The sequence below is a fragment of the Dendropsophus ebraccatus genome, chromosome 8 (assembly GCF_027789765.1).
Source record: "Dendropsophus ebraccatus isolate aDenEbr1 chromosome 8, aDenEbr1.pat, whole genome shotgun sequence".
NCBI lineage: Eukaryota > Metazoa > Chordata > Amphibia > Anura > Hylidae > Dendropsophus > Dendropsophus ebraccatus.
The window spans coordinates 95,730,617-95,751,299 of NC_091461.1; the positions used below are offsets into that span (position 1 = coordinate 95,730,617).

At 42.4% G+C, this 20,683-nt stretch overlaps 1 protein-coding gene across 1 annotated transcript; it reads left to right on the plus strand.

Annotated features, from left to right (window-relative positions):
• The first annotated feature begins 255 nt into the window (after positions 1-255).
• ARPC5 (actin related protein 2/3 complex subunit 5) lies at positions 256-7,685 on the plus strand. The gene is made up of 4 exons (XM_069981134.1): positions 256-482; positions 3,675-3,747; positions 4,215-4,391; positions 6,528-7,685. The coding sequence occupies exons 1-4, from the start codon at positions 343-345 to the stop codon at positions 6,588-6,590; spliced, it is 453 nt and encodes a 150-aa protein (XP_069837235.1). The 5' UTR covers positions 256-342; the 3' UTR covers positions 6,591-7,685.
• The last annotated feature ends 12,998 nt before the right edge of the window (positions 7,686-20,683 follow it).

Genomic DNA, 20,683 nt, shown 5'->3' on the forward strand with positions numbered 1-20,683 from the left:
GGCGGGAAGCCCATTACTGAGCAATTTAGTGCATAATGTGAATGTAGGAAAAAACGTAGACATAATAAAAGTGGGAAAAAAAAAAATCTGTCCATCCATTGTGTAAGTAGCAGACACATGAGCTGTCCGGCTATTTCACGCCGGCACATACATTACACGCACATATCATAGATGTTACAGCGGGTCACGTGACCGCCTCCCCCTCCCCGCGCGGCCGCTGTCAGCTCCACACTCAGTCAGTACAGGAAGCCGGCGGTCAGAGCGGAAGCCGCTGCGCCTGCGCACTGAGCCCGGCCGCTCCCTGCCTGCTGCTGCTGCTGCTCCCCGGCGCTCCGGTACAGGATGGCGAAGAATACGGTGTCCGCCCGCTTCCGCAAGGTGGATGTGGACGAGTACGATGAGAACAAGTTCGTGGACGAGGAGGAGGCGGGAGAAGGACAGCAAGGACCGGACGAGGGCGAGGTAGACGGCGCTATCCGGGGATATCCTTCTCTGTACACCTGGGGATAGGTGTGTGCGGGCAGGCGGCCGGTACCGGGCTGTGGCGGGGGGGCCCGGCCATAATACACAGTGTGAGGGATCTGCAGAGCTGTCTACACCGGTGACTCATACAGCCACACATGCAGCAGGGCTCAGTGCACGCTGGTAGAGCAGAGCTGGGGTTGTCACTCGGCACAACTGTGTTTCCTGTGCAGGTGAGGCTGGTGCCGAGGCAGGAGAGCTGCAGCGATGTGTAGGGGACTTGTAGGGTTGGTATATATATATATATATATATATATATATATATCTATATGGGGGTATATATATATATATATATATATATATATATATATATATATATATATGGGGGGGTGCAGTTGCCATTGCCTCTGATCATGCACATATATAAGGTTGATGGTAACTATGTAAAGAGGAACCTGCCAGTCCCTACTATGCGCAGCCCAGCGACCACCTACTTCTTCTTTCTTCATATCCTGCGCACTCAGTGTCGTCATACAAGGTAGAGGCGGCCATGACCCTGAAGATTCGGCAGTGATGGTTGGGGTGATTAGGTCCTTTACTGCAGCGTTACCCCCAACCTGCACCTCCGACTGCTGCAAAACTAAAAATCCCAGCATGCCCAATATGAATGGGATAACAAGGAGTACATGCCAGACATGCTGGGAGTTGTAGTTTTGCATCAGCCACTTGTTGGGGAAATGCTTCTTTATCAGTCAATATAGGTGATTTGCTATGAATGGGATAAGGCAGGGATGACATGAAGGGCATGCTGGGAGTTGTAGTTTCGATATACATAGGTGTTTAGCTATGAATGGGATAAGGCAGGGATGACATGAAGGACATGCTGGGAGTTGTAGTTTTAGTATATATAGGTGTTTTGCTATGAATGGGATAAGGCTGGGATTACTTAAAGGGCATGCTGGGAGTTGTAGTTTTGCAACAGCTGGAGAGCCACAGGTTGTAGATAGACCTAATAGTAGTGATGGCTGAGAGACTGATACTATTGTATACAGTGTCGGCAATTCTTTATCCACAACATACAGTATGGCTCTTCTGTATCGCTATATTGCTACAGTCAGTGCCGGGGGATGTATAATCCTGGATCTTGCAGAAGATCTGTCCAGGTATACAGGAATGTCATTGACGCCAATCAGAAATCGTCAATGGATCTCGGCTCTCCAGCTGTTGCAAAACTACAACTCCCATCATGCCTGGACAGCCAAATCTAAAGCCGCCGCTGTCAGATCCCGCTTGGGGTTGTAGTTTTGTCCCAGCTGGTAATAATACTATGTTGTGGTGATCAGGATCAGTAGCCGCTCTGCAGGGAGTGTGCACACTGAGTGTTGTGACCTTTACGCCATGTCGGGAGGGTTTGGCGCTGCGCTGTATACACACCTGGGTTCTTACACGTCTTGCTGTGTGTTATCAGGGAGTACACAGTGTTCGGGCGGCTGGAGGGACACATGCTGCGTCTTGCAAGCAGTTTAGGAATGCAGGAAGTGGAAGCCCAAGAACAGGGAAGATGGAAGTACAGGGCACGTTCAGCATTGTATGGCTATTTGCTGCCTCAAGTGAATGTCTTCAGAAACTCACCTAGAACGTTCCTTCTAGGCCATTACACATCTGTTCCAGGTTCTGCAAAACAAGTCCTAGCTGCATGCTATATGGGGATGATGGGAGTTGCAGTTCACCCTCAGGGTGCCTTTACCCAGAGAGATTTATCTGACAGATTTTTGAAGCCAAAGCCAGAAACAGACTATAAACAGAGAACAGGGCATAAAGGAAAGACAGATTCCTGGCTTTGGCTTTAAAAAATCTGTCAGATAAATCTCTGTGTAAAGGCAACTTTAGGTTGGAAGCTCTAGTAGAGGCTCTTCCTGCAGCAATCTAGATGCTATCTTTATATGCTACAAGGGACAGGACAGTTACCAAGCTTAACCTTGGTCCCTGGAAAAATTGCACAATATTATCTCATATTGGTTTTTAACATTAATCTTCAGGGACTGGGCTGGGGGTAGTTATGAAGTATGTATTGTACAAGTCTCTTATATACATAGGTAACCAGATGTTAACCTTCTCTTCGAATACAGCCATAGTCTGTATTAGAAAAATCGTATTGTTCAAATTTAAAGGAGAAGTCCGACAAAATTTTTTATTAAAGTATTGTATTGCCCGCCAAAAGTTATACAAATCACCAATATATACTTATTACGGGAAATGCTTATAAAGTGCTTTTTTTCCCTGCACTTACTACTGTATCAAGGCTTCACTTCCTGGATAACATGGCGATGTCACTTCCTGGATAACATGGCGATGTCACTTCCTGGATAACATGGTGATGTCACTTCCTGGATAACATGGTGATGTCACTTCCTGGATAACATGGTGATGTCATGACCCGACTCCCAGAGCTGTGCGGGCTGTGGCTGCTGGAGAGGATGATGGCAGGGGGACACTGAGGGACACAGGGCACTGGAGGGACACTGAGCATCCCTCTGCCATCATCCTCTCCAGCAGCCACAGCCCGCACAGCTCTGGGAGTCGGGCCGTGACATCATTTTATCCAGGAAGTGAAGCCTTGATGCAGTAGTAAGTGCAGTGAAAAAGCACTTATAAGCATTTCCCGTAATAAGTGTATATTGGTGATTTGTATAACTTTTGGGGGCCTATACAATGCTCAAATAAAAATTTTCACTAGACTTTTCCTTTAATGCTCATGTATTTCTGCAATTCTTTTTTAAAGGAGAAGTCCAGCTAAGTACTTTTGTTTTAAAGGCGGGGCAGGGGGGACATAATGACCAGTCCTTACTTACCTCTGTTTGTGCCTGCCATCCATGACCCCTGCTGGAAGGCAAAATGCCTGTCCTGGCTGTCCTGGCCGCTCAGCCAATCAGTGACTGGAGAGGTGTCTTGCCAGTCAGTCAACCAGGTCATGATGTTGGCTCTGGCTGCGATCCCCGAACCCAGCAGGGGTCCCAGAGCGGTGATCCGGCACTGAAGAGGCACAGGGAGAGGTGAGTTGACATAGGTTTATTTGTTCCCCTTTCTTTAAATTAAAAAAAGGACTTGGCTAGACTTCTTTTATCCCCAGAGGACCTTGTTACTAAGATTGTTGACATGAAACTGCAGGTTCTTCTGTCTCTTGTTATATGATTTCCTTAACCTCTAAGCACAGGGAACATGATGGGGGCCCTGCAGGCTGCTCTGAAGAATCCACCCATTAACACAAAGAATCAGTCGGCTAAGGTAAGGTCAAAGAACGCAACCTATGTTACCCCATTTAACCAATCACTGGCTAAGGCAGGACCCCCCTTTGTCCAATGATAGGCTGAAAGGGCACGTTCTTTGTGTCGTACTGGAGTACAGGAATCTGTAGCAGCAGTTACCCCCAGGACTGTCGGGGGGGATAGGCAGCAGTTACCTCCAGGACTGTCGGGGGGGATAGGCAGCAGGGGAGTAGATGTGCTTTATTGCCACCCCTACTGAATATAAGTGGTTTCCTCCAGATAATGCTTTAAAAGATTTGTTTATACTGAAGAAGTTAATGTCCCCGTCCTGTCCAGAGAGACAGACTGTCAGGCTGGAGATGCATAGAGATGTACCAATGGTTTCACTACCTTGCAGCAAGTTGTGTAGGCTGACACCTAGGTATTTTCTCATTCAGTTCTGCGGCCTTGTACTGGCAGATAGTCTCATTCATTTTCCTGTTCCAGGATCGAGCAGAGAGTCTAGTGCTGAAAGTCCTGGTCTCCTTCAAAGCCAATGAGATAGAGAAGGCTGTCCAGTCCCTGGATAAGAACAGCGTGGACCTGTTAATGAAATACATCTACAAAGGCTTTGAGAGCCCGTCTGACAACAGCAGTGCTGTGCTACTACAATGGCATGAGAAGGTGAGCGAGTGTGCACATACAACATATATCACTATCCTCATTCACAATATTAACAAAATTGACAAACTTTAAATTGGTTGGGGTCTGGGTGTTTCACACCCCCCACCAGTTTTTAAATAGAACAAGGAGAAGGGTGCTGCTGTGCACTTCACTCCCTGGCTCGCTGCTCTATCTAAGGGTTCATTTACACAGAAAGATTATCTGCCAAAGATTTGAAGCCAAAGCCAGGAATGGATTTCAAAAGAGGAGAAATCTCAGGCTTTCCCTTATGACCTGATCTCTGTTTATAGTCTTTCTGGCTTTGGCTTCAAATCTTTGGCAGATAATCTGTCAGATAATCTTTCTGTGTAAATGGACCCTAACTTGTTGGAGCAATTTGGTTCTATAAGTCTACGGAGTCCATCTCCTGCAAGGAGAGAACAGCGAGATGGGGAGTGGATAGAGCCTTGTCCTTGCTCTATCTAGCAATCAGTTGGAGGTCTGAACACCCAGACCCTGACCAATCAAAGCTTTTGACATGTCAGAGACCGTAATGGTTTAAAGTGTATCTGTCTTTAGTAAATAAGTAAACTTTTGACATGTCAAGTTTTGATTGGTCCGGGTCTGAGTGTTCAGACCCATACTGATCAGGAGAACAAGCCGGGAGAAGATTGTGCTGCAGTACGTCCAGTTGGTAAAAAAAAGAGTTGCGCTCCATGGACTTACATTATTAGCCTGACTCTTTTTTTTTTCATACACAGAGTGGGGAGCAGACCATGCTGCAGCGCCACCCCCTCCCCCTTGTCCTGATCGGTATGGGTCTGAACAGTAAGACCTGGACCAAACATAACTTTTGACATGTATCTTTGACTTGTCAAAAGTTTTTACAAATGACAGGTACACTTTAATAGGAGCTAAGGTGAGAGGGCTGCCCCCAGAATCATGTACAGAAAATAGAATAAACACAGAATCTGTAATCCGAAACAACTAAGTGATGTATTCTCAATAGAGATGAGCGAACCTGGAGCATGCTCGAGTCCATCCGAACCCGAACTTTCGGCATTTGATTAGCGGTGGCTGCTGAACTTGGATAAAACCCTAAGGCTATGTGGAAAACATAGATATAGTCATTGGCTGTATCCATGTTTTCCAGACAACCTTAGAGCTTTATCCCAAGTTCAGCAGCCCCAGCTAATCAAATGCCGAACGCTCGGGTTCGGATGGACTCGAACCCGAACCTGGTTTGCTCATCTCTAATTCTCAGTAAGTTCCATTTCATCTTGTTAATAGTATAATCCTAAGGATTTGAGGTGACCTATAACTTCAATAGCTGTTGACTAAATGCGTGCTTATCCAGAAGCAATTCTTCGTACATGTGTACGCTCAGTTTGGCAGCGCATGCATGTGTTCTCAATATGAAGAGGAAAATAAGCTGTTAGGGCGGGTTCACACTACGGAATTCTCGCGGACAATGTCCGCGGAATTCCGTCAGCTGTCCGCCCGCACGGGCACACGCTTTTTTTCCGGCCCCATAGACACCATTCTATGGGCCAGTGTATTCCGCGATCCGCTAAAAGAAGTGACATGACACTTCTTTCAGCGTATAGCGGAATACGCCGGCCCATAGAATGGTGTCTATGGGGCTGGCGGAAATGCGCCCAGATGTGCGGGCGGACAGCTGATGGAATTCCGCGGACATTGTCCGCGAGAATTCCGTAGTGTGAACCCGCCCTTACAGGGGGTGACATCCCCTGATATCTGGTGAATGAACATCAGATGAACACCACCTACCCATTAGATGGTTGTCCGGCCCTGACAAAATAGGGTTAGTCTAGCAGTGATGTCAAACTCAGGCCCTCCGTCTGTTGCAAAACTACAATTCCTGTCATGGCTGGAGAGCCAAAGCTTTAGCTCCACTGTGGCTCCAGTATGGTTTTAATAGAACACCAGCAATATTTTAGATTAGTGTAGTAACTTGTTCCCAGGGGTCTCAGGTGCCCACTCATAGTTTCCATTGCTTACAAAGCATACATTACAAATATAACTAGGTAAAACTGAAGGCAGAAGAGTGCACTGGCCCATAGCGCTGTTGCATGTCATTGTAATGAAATGCCCACGTAGCCTTTCTCTGACTGTATCTCTTTGTCTCCTCTGCAGGCTTTGGCAGTAGGCGGCGTGGGCTCTATAGTCCGGGTACTGACTGCCAGGAAGACCGTTTGAATGTTCAGCTGGTTGTGATAGATGGAAGAACTGGTGCCAAGACCAAAACTCAGAGCTGCAGCCTTGCTGTGGCCGCCCATCCATTACTTAGTTGTTGCCCACATTTCTATCCTCCTTTCTCTTCTTCAGCTTCTGTTCTTTTTTTTATACGGTTTGCAGTCCGCAGAACATGTGAGCGTGTGCAGTGAGTGCAGTGCTCTGTTGACATGAGTGTTAAGTTATCAGCGTCCCCTGCCCTCCTTGAGCTGGGCTCTGTTCGATAGCCATCACCCTTCCCTTTTCTACAGGTTGCAGTGTTGTCTGCTCCGAGTTGAATTGTATTGCGCCTTATGACCTCATTTTTATTTTTGTCAGGGCTAATCCTTACAGCTTGGCTCTTGAATCTAGCTGAGCCCCCTCATTCCTGCTGCTGCCACACCTTCCACACCATTAGGATGAATCTCTCAGGAGTGGCGTTTCTGCAATCTAAGGCTTTTATATCATGGATCAGTGTCCAGAGACCGCTCTAGGCTCGGCCGGCGTCACGCCGGCAGGGTCTGGATTTTGTTACCGTTAACTCCCTCAGGTCCTAGGTATATAAAGGGATAAATTATATAGTAAAACAAATCACTCTGCTGCTGTGGCTCCTTGGGTTCCTTTCCTAAACCAACAAATGTGGGGTATGCAGAACCACGTCATAAAGTGCCCTTCACCTACCAGAACGTTCTTTAGGTTTCATTGATATAGATAAATATTTTTGAGATATTGGGAGTAATTTATCAATGTTGGCGCAAAGAAAAAGCGGAGCGGTCGCTGTAACAACCAATCAGAATTCTTTGTTAAAAATTCTTTATAGGTTGGATTCTGATTGGTTGTATGGGCAACTGCACTACTTTCCTGTGCACCAGTGTTGATAAATCTCCATTATTCCATCATTCGTGATGTTTCTGCTCACAGAATGGTTGCGTTATGTTTAGGTGAGAGGTTCTCTATGGCAGACACCTTAGCTTAGATCAAATTCCAGTGGAGGTGACTTACATTGCCAGACTACAGTTCTGGCCTTCGGTGACACCAGGCTTGGTTGGAATAATATGCATATTATATACAGGGTATGGCATTGTAGGCATTGTACTGCTTTGGCAGTGCCCATAGATATAACCTCCTTATACCTATGCCTGGTAGCTGGATTTGCAAAACTGGCCTTTAAGTGTAACTTCAGGAAGGCAGCTCTATATAGTACTGTTCTATGTTGTTGTTTTTTTTTTCATTTTTTTAACATATAATTTAACCAGAGATCTAAATTTGACACAAGTACCATATACTAAAGGGCTAGGCTTCGTCATTTCAGTCGTTGGTATGGACCATAATACTCAACCAGAGTTGAGTAAAAAAGAAAATAATAATTTCCTATTAACAGCTGTGTACTGTACAAGGGAACCCCCACATGTTGGTATTTTTTGACAATCTGAAAGTACCCAAGGGCAGAGTTGGCTTTCTGGTCTCTGCCTCTCTCTGACAGGCTCATGGTTGAAAGGCTTGACGACTGAGGCTGGCACAGGGGTCCATGCAGTCGGGCTGGGCGGTTAGATCCCACTTTCTCTGCAGAGCAGACTCTATGATGGGACGTGCCCAGTAGTCTCATGGATCAGCAGATTGCTACCAAGCTGGAAAGCACCTTGCAACCACATACCCAACAAGGGTTGGGAGCCTTAATCCAATATTTGCTATAGGGGCCTTTAATGTTAATACGTGCATTGAAGGACCTAAAGCATTAACGTAATTAATCTTTGCTATGTTTTTTTTTTTTACAAATTAAATATTGATTTGGATAAATTGTGCGTGTTTATTAATTGAATATTACTTTAGTTGAATGTGAAAGGATGCCTCTGAAAAATCTGCAAAACATGATGACCACATCCGTAATGTGTCTCTATATTGTCCACTATTCAGAGGAGCATGTGGCCAATTCTCCTCTATCAGCCAATGCATATGACAGTGGATTCCATGGTCCATGCATTTGCCCAGAGTCCGGGCCACGCAATATGGTACATGTCATGAATGACACTCTGTTGGCTATTTGTGTATTTTAGGGGAAATTTTTTTTACGACCAAATGAAATAAAATGGCGGATGGTGGAGCTCTCTAAACTGCAATATACTCGAGGTCAATAGTATATCCTGTAGCAAGGGATTAAAACTAATCAAAAATAGAGAAAAAAAGGTAACTAATCCTCTAGAGTACTTGCTTTAATGAACAAACAGTTTTAATTAACACCATAAAAATATGTATACACACACACATATATATATAATCAGTATGATCAAACTATAAAAACATGAGATTAGAAACATATGGTTAAAAGTTCATATGATGTTGGAGCCACTTAGTGTGCATCTATGTTGAACCCAGAAGATAAGCGTATATTCGCACAGTGCGTTAACTATTCCACAGTGTCTGTTTGAAGTGATATAACTATAATAGAGTTTGGAGGTATTGATAGCTCCTTAAAAGTGCAATAGTGCAAAAAGTTGGCGTGGTTCGCCTCTCACCGGGTCGTTGTTATATCAGCCGTATCGTAAGTAATATGTGGCTTGTGGTGCGCCGGAGGATCCTTCGCTCCGCATTAGAGACCGCTGCTGTAGGTGGATCTAGATAGAGCTGTATCGGCTTCAGATGTATGGCTGCCGGATCAGTGTGCAGTGTCTTCACTCCTGCTTGCCATTATGGATTACGCTGGAGTATGCAGAGTAGTGCTAACAGGTTTGTTGTTGCGCGGGAATCGGCCTGTCAATAATTCGTGCCGTTCTCGTTGTTAGGGTTTGTCAACCTTGCAACTTCAATTATCAATGCAATAAGTTGACTGTAGCGCTGTGTTAGTTATCTAAACGCGTTTCAAGGCAAAACCAGGGCCTCTTCCTCAGTAGCTGGTATATGTAGTGCAGCATTGCTCTTTTATAGTATTTCAAATGGTAGAGTCAAAGTATCAGGGTTGGACTTAATGGATTCTTCTAAAACACGGAGTGACCCATTTGGATTTTGTGGCCATCCATATCATCTAGAGTCCATAGATCGTATATATGGATCATTCAAATGTCACATATCTATCCCTCCAAGTCTGATATAGTGTATCCTGATATCATACATATAGTTACAACATATATTACATATAAAAAAATGCATATAAGAATTACACTGCTTGCTATTTTAGAAAAAAGACGCAGTGTTGCATTGATATAATGTGAACTAGTGTTTATGACAATGTTGAAAGAATATGTTGCTACGTTTTCATAAATGAACAGAAAAATGAAATGGGAATATTTATATAGTGTAAACCAATGAATTTAATGATTATTTATATATGAAATCCAAACCAATATTATACAGTAAATGATTACAACAGTACAACAGAAATTTACTAAGATAAAATAAGATGGATGAAATATTAACCCACTAGAATAAAAATACATATTCTATATCTACATTAACTAAGTTATTTCTGATTTATGAATTTAAATTTATAAATTATACAGCTAATGTGTTCTCTTCTCCAATATCTATAGTCTGTACAAATCAAGACACATAAAAGTATAGGGGGAGGGAGGGTGTGGATCGCAAGGATCATAGTCACGTTGGTAATTAAACAGCCTGCTGGCTATGTCCGTGGGAACCAAACGCTCCCCCCATTACAAGAAGCCAAAAATTTCCAATTCTGAATTTAGTCCCTTCGGTTGAAGGGACTCAAATTCATATATTTTGCGTGATTCTGCCCTAGACATTTGGGCAATCAAGTCCCCCCCTCTCCAGTTTCGCTTAACACTTAATAGTGCTATGTATGATAGTTGTTTTGGGTCCCCAGAATGGTATTCTGAAAAATGTGCTGATAATGGGTGGGTCATATTTTGTTTGCGGATGTTATATAGATGTTCTGCTATTCTGATCTTCATTTGGCGTTTGGTCCTGCCTATATATATTGTTTCTTACAACTATACTCTATTAGGTAAATGACTCCCTTTGTTGTACAAGTGAGGAATTCAGTGATTTCCCATTTGAATTCGTTAACTGTAGACATAACAGTAGTGATTTTGCCTCTTGATGCAGTGGTCTTACAGTTACTGCATGTCCCACACTTGTGGAATCCATTCATAGTCAGCCAGTTGGAGGTAGGCCTATCCCGCTGAGGGTTCTTAATTATGGGGACTATCTGAATCCCCAAATTGGGGCCTCTGGTGTAGATGACTGGAGGTTTGGGGAGCAATAGATGCCCTATAGTTTTATCCTCTTGAATCAGATGCCAATTTTTCTGGAATATGGTTTTGATTTTTTTATAGTCTTTATTGAAGGGGATGATAATTTTAGATGTATTGTCAACTATGTTATTTTTCCTAGAGGGTTGGAAAAATTCTTCTCTAACTGTCTAACTGTATTCAATGAATTGGTAAGTGTTTCTACTGGATAATTTTTCTCCAGAAATTTATCCGTCAAGGATTGAGCTTCTATTTCAAATTGATTAGTGTGCACACTAAGTGGCTCCAACATCATATGAACTTTTAACCATATGTTTCTAATCTCATGTTTTTATAGTTTGATCATACTGATAATTTTTTATGTATTTTTCATTGTATTGACATATATATATATATATATATATATATATATATATATATATATACAGTGAGTCCAAGAAGTATTTGATCCCTTGCTGATTTTCTTTGTTTGCCCACTAATAAATATACTATCCTTCAGCACTTTTAATGGTAGATATATTCTAACATGGAGAGACAGAATATCAAGAAAAAAATCCAGAATATAATTTTAAAGAATATATTTTAATTAATTTGTATTTCAATGAGGAGAATAAGTATTTGATCCCTCTTGTCAAACACACTCAATACTTAGTGGCAAAGCCTTTGTTTGCAAGCACAGAGGTGAGACGTTTGTTGTAGTTAACCACAAGTTTAGCACACACACCAGGGGGAATTTTGTCCCACTCTTCTTTGCAGATTCTCTCTAAATCATGAAGGTTGGTGGGCTGTCGCTTGGCAACTCTGACCTTCAGTTCCCTCCATAGATTTTCGATCGGATTGAGGTCTGGCGACTGGCTGGGCCACTCCATGACCTTAATGTGATTTTTCTTGAGCCAATCCTTTGTTGCCTTTGCTGTATGTTTAGGGTCGTTATCATGTTGGAAGACCCAACCACGGCCCATTTTCAGAACCCTGGCAGAGGGGAGGAGGTTGTCCCTCAGGATTGTGCGGTACATGGCTCCATCCATCTTCCCAGTGATGCGGTGAAGTAGCCCTGTACCCTTGGCAGAGAAACACCCCCAAAACATTATGCTTCCACCTCCATGCTTGACGGTGGGCACAGTGTTCTTAGGGTCATAGGCAGCATTTTTCTTTCTCCACACATGGCGGGTGGAGTTGAGGCCAAAAAGTTCAATTTTGGTCTCATCTGACCACAAAACCTTCTCCCAATAACTTGGTTCATCTTTCAAATGATCATTGGCATATTTGAGGCGCGCCTCCACATGTGCTCTCTTCAGCAGGGGTACCTTTCGGGCACTGCAGGATGTGAATCCATTGTTGCGCAAAGTGTTGCCAATTGTTTCCTTGCAAACTGTGGTCCCAGCTGCCTTCAGGTCATTTGCTAACTCCTGCCGAGTGGTTGAAGGACGATTTCTGACTGTTCTCAGCATCATTGCCACCCCACGAGGCAAAATCTTCTTTGGAGCACCGGGCCGAGGTCTGTTGATTGTCATGTTATACTCTTTAAACTTTCTAATAATTGCACCAATAGTTGTTACTTTCACATCCAACACCTTACTAATCTTTTTGTAGCCCATTCCAGCTTTGTGAAGGTCAACAATTCTGACTCTGAGGTCCTGTGACAGCTCTTTGGTTTTACCCATGTTGGAGACTTGAAATCTGTGTGATCTGTCTGATTCTGTGGACAGTTGTTTTTCACACAAGTGATTAGTGAGAACAGGTGGCTTCAGGTCAGGTAACAAGTTGATTGGGAGTGTCTAACTGGTCTGTAAAAGCCAGAACTGATAATAAATACTAAGGGATCAAATACTTATTTCACTCCATGAAATACAAATCAATTAATATATATTCCTTAGATTTATTTTCTGGATTTTCTTTTTAATATTCTGTCTCTCCATGTAAGAATACATCTACCATTAAAAGTATAGAATGATCATGTCTTTATTAGTGGGCAAACAAAATCAGCAAGGGATCAAATACTTCTTGGACTCACTGTATATATATCTATATCATAAAAATCAATGTCTGTCTGTCTGTCCTTCTGTCTGTCTGTCTGTCCTCTATAGACTTCCAAACGCCTGAACCGTTTGACCCCAAATTTGGCACACAGATACATTGGGTGCCCGGGAAGGTTATTGCGAAGGTCCCGTCCCCGCCAGATGTACAGGAGGGGAGGGGGAGGGGAAAGAGAGGCGCCCCATAGAGATGAATGGGAAAATCTCCTCACTGCAAACACAGGTGATATAATTAGCTGCAGCAGACACGGCAGTTGGAGCCTTAGCAACCAATAGGATTACTGCTTTCATTTTCAAATGGAGCAATGGTTGCTAGGGAAGCTGCCTCACAACATCCACAGTAATAACTGGTAGACTCCTACTCCATCTATACAGTATATGTATATACAGGGCCCCCTACTCCATCCATACAGTACATGTATACAGGACCCCCTACTCCATCTATACAGTACATGTATATACAGGGCACTACAGGTATACCAAACTGTGACTGGGTAACACTGCCACACCAAACCTGACCAATACCACCAAACTGTGCTGGATAACACTGTCATACCAGACCTGACCAATACCGCTATACTGTGCTGGATAACACTGTCATACCAGACCTGACCAATACCGCCATACTGTGACTGGATAACACTGCCATACCAGACCTGACCAATACCAGCAAACTGTGACTGGGTAACACCGCCACACCAGACCTGACCAATACCACCATACTGTGACTTGATAACACCATCATATCAGACCTGACCAATACTGCCATACTGTGACTGGATAACACCGCTATACCAGACCTGACCAATACCACCCTACCGTGACTGGATAACACCGCCACACCAGACCTGACCAATACCGCCATACTGTGACTGGATAACACCGCCATACCAGACATGACCAATACCGACACACTGTGACTGAATAACACTGCCATACGGGTAAATACAACCCTACAGGTATACAGGACACTACAGGTATACAGGACCCCAAAACTATACACTACAGGTGCACGGGACCTCCACAAAACTATATACTACAGGTGTACAGGACCCAAAACTTTACACTACAGGTATAAAGGACCCCAAAACTATACACTACAGGTATACAGGACCTCCACCAACTATATACTTCAGGTATACAGGACCTCCACCAACTATATACTACAGGTATACAGGACCCAAAACTATACACTACAGGTATACAGGACCCCAAAACTATACACTACAGGTATACAGGAACTCCACCAACTATATACTACAGGTATATAGGACCCTAAACTATACACTACAGGTATACAGGACCTCAAAACTATACCCTACAGGTATACAAGACCTACACCAACTCTATAATACAGGTATACAGCACCTTCACCAACTCTATACTACAAGTATACAGGACCCCAAAGCTATATACTACAGGTATACAGGAACTCCACCAGCTATATACTACAGGTATATAGGACCCCAAACTATACACTACAGGTATACAAGACCTCCACCAATTATACACTACAGGTATCCAGGACCCTCAAACTATAAACTACAGGTATACAAGACCTCCACCAACTATACATTACAGGTGTACAGCACCAACTATATAGTACAGGTATACAGGACCCCCGAACTATACAGTACAGGTATACAGGACCTTCACCAACTGTACACTGCAGGTATACAGGACCTCCCTCAACTATACACTACAGGTATGCAGCCCCCCCCAACTACACACTACAGGTATACAGGACCCCCATCAACTATGCACTATAGGTATACAGCCCCCCCAACTATGCACTACAGATATGCGAGACCCCTAAAAACTATACATTGTGGGTATACAGAACCCCTCCAACTATGCACTACAGGTATACACTAATTCCACTGATTAACTCAGATGAAACAATACCTTTAGCTTGGCCTCCTAGGCACCTTAGAACAAATCTAATTAATACACTGACACTTTATACCCGGGCAGCGCCGGGTACATTTTCTAGTATATATATATATATATATATATATATATATATATATATATATATATATTATGTAGACAAATGCTGATTTGGGGTCAGCTCACCTGCTACTTCCACTCACGGTGCACGGCAAAGCCCGGAGCCAGGGCAACACATGTGAAGGTAAGAGTCCAGCACCAGTGTAGCGGATAAAAACGTCCTTCTTTATTTAGGCAAACTTCACATACAGGAAACAAACATGCGGTAGGTTGACGCGTTTCGGCGTATCTCACGCCTTGTTCACAACACAATATACCATATACTGTTTTCCCACAAGTTTATATGGGCGGTATCTGACATCACATGACACATAATTAAAAATCACGAACACATGAATTTAAAAACAAGCACAAAAGTTGTACAAAAAACAAACCAAAAGTGAATTGGAAAAACCTATGGAAAAACCATTCTTAAACATATATCAATGACATAAACAGAAATAATATATATTAGATTTTAGTATGTCATAATAAGATCGTGTCTAGAGTTTAAACCACCAGGAAATCTACTCCCCAACCTAAAGATCCAAAATGACTCTCTGTTCAATAATTTTCTTTTAAGGGAACCCCCTCTTTTGGATGGGTGAATTTTTTCTATACCCATAATTCTAAGATATTGTACATTACCCCCATGTGCTTCTCTGAAATGTTTAGTTAGGGATGACACATTTACCACCTCATTCCTACAATCTGAAATATGTTTACGTATTCTAGCCTTGAGGCTGGTAGATGTGCATCCTACGTACTGCAGGTTGCACTGTGTGCACAAAGCCACATATACCACATATGTAGTGTTACAATTAATGTAGCTATGGATTTTGAAAACGTTCCCATTTGTACAAGACTTGATCTCCTTAGAAACCGCAACATGTGAACATGTCACACATCTTTGGTGTCCACATTTATAGGATCCTTTAGTGTCTAACCATGTTTTTTCTTGGTCTTTACCTCCTGTGTGCAAAGATGGAGATAGTATCGATCCCAGAGTAGGGGCTCTTCTGGATACGACCCTAACTCCATCTTTGGTCATGCTGTGTAACACCTCATCTTGCCACAAAAGTGGCAGATGTTTGTTAATGATGTTTCTGATCTGTGAAAACTGTTTACTATATGATGTCACAAATACTATGTCATTAGTGCCCTGTTTTTTACGTTTATACTGTCCTCTGTTGTGTGTTTGTTCGGCTAGCAATTCTGCTCTATTAACCCCGGAAATCTTGCGTGCTGCCTGATCCAAAAGCTCCTGTCTAAATCCCCTTTCTCTGAATCTAAATTGTAATTTCTCCATTTCTGAGGTATAGACATCCTCTCTGCTACAATTGCGCTTTAATCTAAGGCATTCACCATAGGGTATGTTGTTAACCACATGTGGTGGATGACACGACGTGGCCATGAGAATGCTATTTCCTGCACACTCCTTCCTATATGGTAAGGCCTCTATGCATCCTTGATTAACATTGGCCACCAATCTGACGTCCAAAAAGGAAATTTCATTGTTGCCAAAATGTGCAGTGAACTTGAGCCCAAATTCATTGCCATTAAGATAGTCCACAAAGTTATGGAAGCAATTCTCACCATCTCTCCATATGACAACCAAATCGTCTATGTATCTACCTATCCATTGTATAGATCCAAAGAAAGGATTGTCCTCAGAGAATATATATTTAAGCTCCAAAACTGACATTACGATATTGGCGAGAGATGGTGAGAATTTAGCTCCCATACTTACTCCCTGTACTTGTAAAAAAAAATTATTATCAAAAACAAAATAGTTATGATTTAGCAAAAAATCCGTGGCCATAATAAGGAACTCAATCTCTACAGCTGAGTATGAGCTGAATTTGGTCAAATAAAATTCTAATGAAGACATAGCAACTTGCTTGGGGATTGACGGATACAATGCCACAACGTCTAATGTTCCCAATTTCCAATCTTTGTTCCATCCTATATTATTTACAATGTTAAGAACATGTTTCGTGTCCCTAATGTGGGACGGAGTTATACCCACTAGTGGTTGGAGGAAATGGTCCACCCAAGCCCCCAATCTTTCCCCCATGGAGCCTATCCCGGCCACTATCGGTCTCAAAGGGGGAGGAAAAATACCTTTATGGACCTTAGGTAGGGAATGGTATACAGGGGTTACAGGATCCTCAACATATAGATAGTCAGCTGTTTTTCGATCCAAAAATATAGGATGGAACAAAGATTGGAAATTGGGAACATTAGACGTTGTGGCATTGTATCCGTCAATCCCCAAGCAAGTTGCTATGTCTTCATTAGAATTTTATTTGACCAAATTCAGCTCATACTCAGCTGTAGAGATTGAGTTCCTTATTATGGCCACGGATTTTTTGCTAAATCATAACTATTTTGTTTTTGATAATAAATTTTTTTTACAAGTACAGGGAGTAAGTATGGGAGCTAAATTCTCACCATCTCTCGCCAATATCGTAATGTCAGTTTTGGAGCTTAAATATATATTCTCTGAGGACAATCCTTTCTTTGGATCTATACAATGGATAGGTAGATACATAGACGATTTGGTTGTCATATGGAGAGATGGTGAGAATTGCTTCCATAACTTTGTGGACTATCTTAATGGCAATGAATTTGGGCTCAAGTTCACTGCACATTTTGGCAACAATGAAATTTCCTTTTTGGACGTCAGATTGGTGGCCAATGTTAATCAAGGATGCATAGAGGCCTTACCATATAGGAAGGAGTGTGCAGGAAATAGCATTCTCATGGCCACGTCGTGTCATCCACCACATGTGGTTAACAACATACCCTATGGTGAATGCCTTAGATTAAAGCGCAATTGTAGCAGAGAGGATGTCTATACCTCAGAAATGGAGAAATTACAATTTAGATTCAGAGAAAGGGGATTTAGACAGGAGCTTTTGGATCAGGCAGCACGCAAGATTTCCGGGGTTAATAGAGCAGAATTGCTAGCCGAACAAACACACAACAGAGGACAGTATAAACGTAAAAAACAGGGCACTAATGACATAGTATTTGTGACATCATATAGTAAACAGTTTTCACAGATCAGAAACATCATTAACAAACATCTGCCACTTTTGTGGCAAGATGAGGTGTTACACAGCATGACCAAAGATGGAGTTAGGGTCGTATCCAGAAGAGCCCCTACTCTGGGATCGATACTATCTCCATCTTTGCACACAGGAGGTAAAGACCAAGAAAAAACATGGTTAGACACTAAAGGATCCTATAAATGTGGACACCAAAGATGTGTGACATGTTCACATGTTGCGGTTTCTAAGGAGATCAAGTCTTGTACAAATGGGAACGTTTTCAAAATCCATAGCTACATTAATTGTAACACTACATATGTGGTATATGTGGCTTTGTGCACACAGTGCAACCTGCAGTACATAGGATGCACATCTACCAGCCTCAAGGCTAGAATACGTAAACATATTTCAGATTGTAGGAATGAGGTGGTAAATGTGTCATCCCTAACTAAACATTTCAGAGAAGCACATGGGGGTAATGTACAATATCTTAGAATTATGGGTATAGAAAAAATTCACCCATCCAAAAGAGGGGGTTCCCTTAAAAGAAAATTATTGAACAGAGAGTCATTTTGGATCTTTAGGTTGGGGAGTAGATTTCCTGGTGGTTTAAACTCTAGACACGATCTTATTATGACATACTAAAATCTAATATATATTATTTCTGTTTATGTCATTGATATATGTTTAAGAATGGTTTTTCCATAGGTTTTTCCAATTCACTTGGTTTGTTTTTTGTACAACTTTTGTGCTTGTTTTTAAATTCATGTGTTCGTGATTTTTAATTATGTGTCATGTGATGTCAGATACCGCCCATATAAACTTGTGGGAAAACAGTATATGGTATATTGTGTTGTGAACAAGGCGTGAGATACGCCGAAACGCGTCAACCTACCGCATGTTTGTTTCCTGTATGTGAAGTTTGCCTAAATAAAGAAGGACGTTTTTATCCGCTACACTGGTGCTGGACTCTTTCCTTCACATATATATTATGTGTATACATATTTTTATGGTGATAATTAAAACTGTTTGTTCATTTAAGCAAGTACTAGAGGATTAGTTACCTTTTTTTCTCTATTTTTTAAGACCAGCCTACTCATACAATGATCTTAAAGCCCCACCCCCATTCTTCCCACTGGATTTACAAAGAGGTGCACATAAATTGGGCAGGACTCTTGCCTGTCACACGGCGGGTACAGAAATCTATACTTGCTCTGGAGCAGATATAGATTTCCTCCATGATCTACACCTATTTGCAGAGGCCTAAACTTAGGGGATCGGGAAGTTGAAATCCAACATGTGTGCTCTTTCTCTCCCCACATCATCCTTCGGGAAGAGTCAGGGCACTCCCATACACAATAGACGGTGTTCAGCTGATGTTTTTCTATATCTGTATGGAGGCAGGTTGTTGTATTATAACTTCACTCTATTGACTGGACTCTAATACCATAACCCCCCCCCAATAGTAAAACATATACTAGACTATACTAGAGTTCTTCATACTTCCCTTTCATCATCATTTATAGTCCTTACTACCTTTGATTGAGACTAAAAATAAAGCATGAACCGGCAATCAGATTCCAGTCTTTAGGCTGGAATCACACATGGTAGTGTTTTTGTTTTTTTTAACTGCAGTTTTTGTGCCAAAACCAAAGGTGGATTCAACAGAAAAGAGATGTACAAATCCTCCCTTTATATTTTCCATCATATCTGAATCCACTTCTGACTTTGGCACAAAAACTGCAGTAACAGTTTTCCAAAAAACTGCCATGTGTGATTCCAGCCTTAAAGGGTTGAAGGTGTTTCCCAGGAATAGACAAATATTGGGGCTTTTTTTTCAAACATGACAACACACTACTTTAGCATGAAAGTAATATTGCAGCTTAGCCCTATTCACTTCTATGGAATTGAACTGCAATACAACATATAACCTGGTGTGGCGCTGTTTTTGGAACACAGCAGCCTAGCTTTTCAAATCCGATAAAGCCCCCCATTCTCAGACCCAAAGACCTGACTGTCAGTCACTGACTGGCTGAGATGGCAGTCCATCAACCGGATCGTAACGTTGACTGTTAGAGATCCCAGAGCCCAGTGGGGGTTCTGGAGCGGCAATCCAGCGCTACGAAGGCACGAGGAGAGGTGAGTAATGATTGTTAATTATGTTCCCCTCTGCCACTGCCGTTAGAATTGGCAGAGTGCTAGACTTTTCCATTATCAAATTGTCTTCTGAAAACAGCACCCACTGCAGCCTATGAGTGGTATTGCAACTCTTCTCCAGTTACTTCAGTAAAGATGAGCTGCAAAGCCACACAAAAAAACTCATTGACAGGTGTCTTGCTGTTTCTAGAAGAAAGCCATTCTTTTTTTTTTTTTTTAAATCCTGCAAAACCAGTTTAATGGGTTATCCCACCATTAAATATACAAAGAACAGTAGTTCCCGAGAAATTAAACCTCTTCCTATTTTTTACGCTATTCTGTTCATACCCCCCCCTGAGGTTCAAATCCTTATTGAATGAGGTATATGACCTATTAATGCACGCATTGGTGGACGCACATGCTCAGTTTGGTTCTTCTACCAGCCACGTCCTTATGCTACACATAGATGGATCAATCCCAGTAATAAGAATGGGCTTCAGTTCCTTTCTATAAAAATCCCTACCGTTTGGATCTCTGGCAAGAATGAACTTGTGTGGCTATCAAATCAAAGTGCAGGAAAGCAGATGGCAGTAGGGGAAAGAGGGAGACCGGATGGCTGCCATGCAGCTGGGTGGGAGTATTGTTAGGAGGCA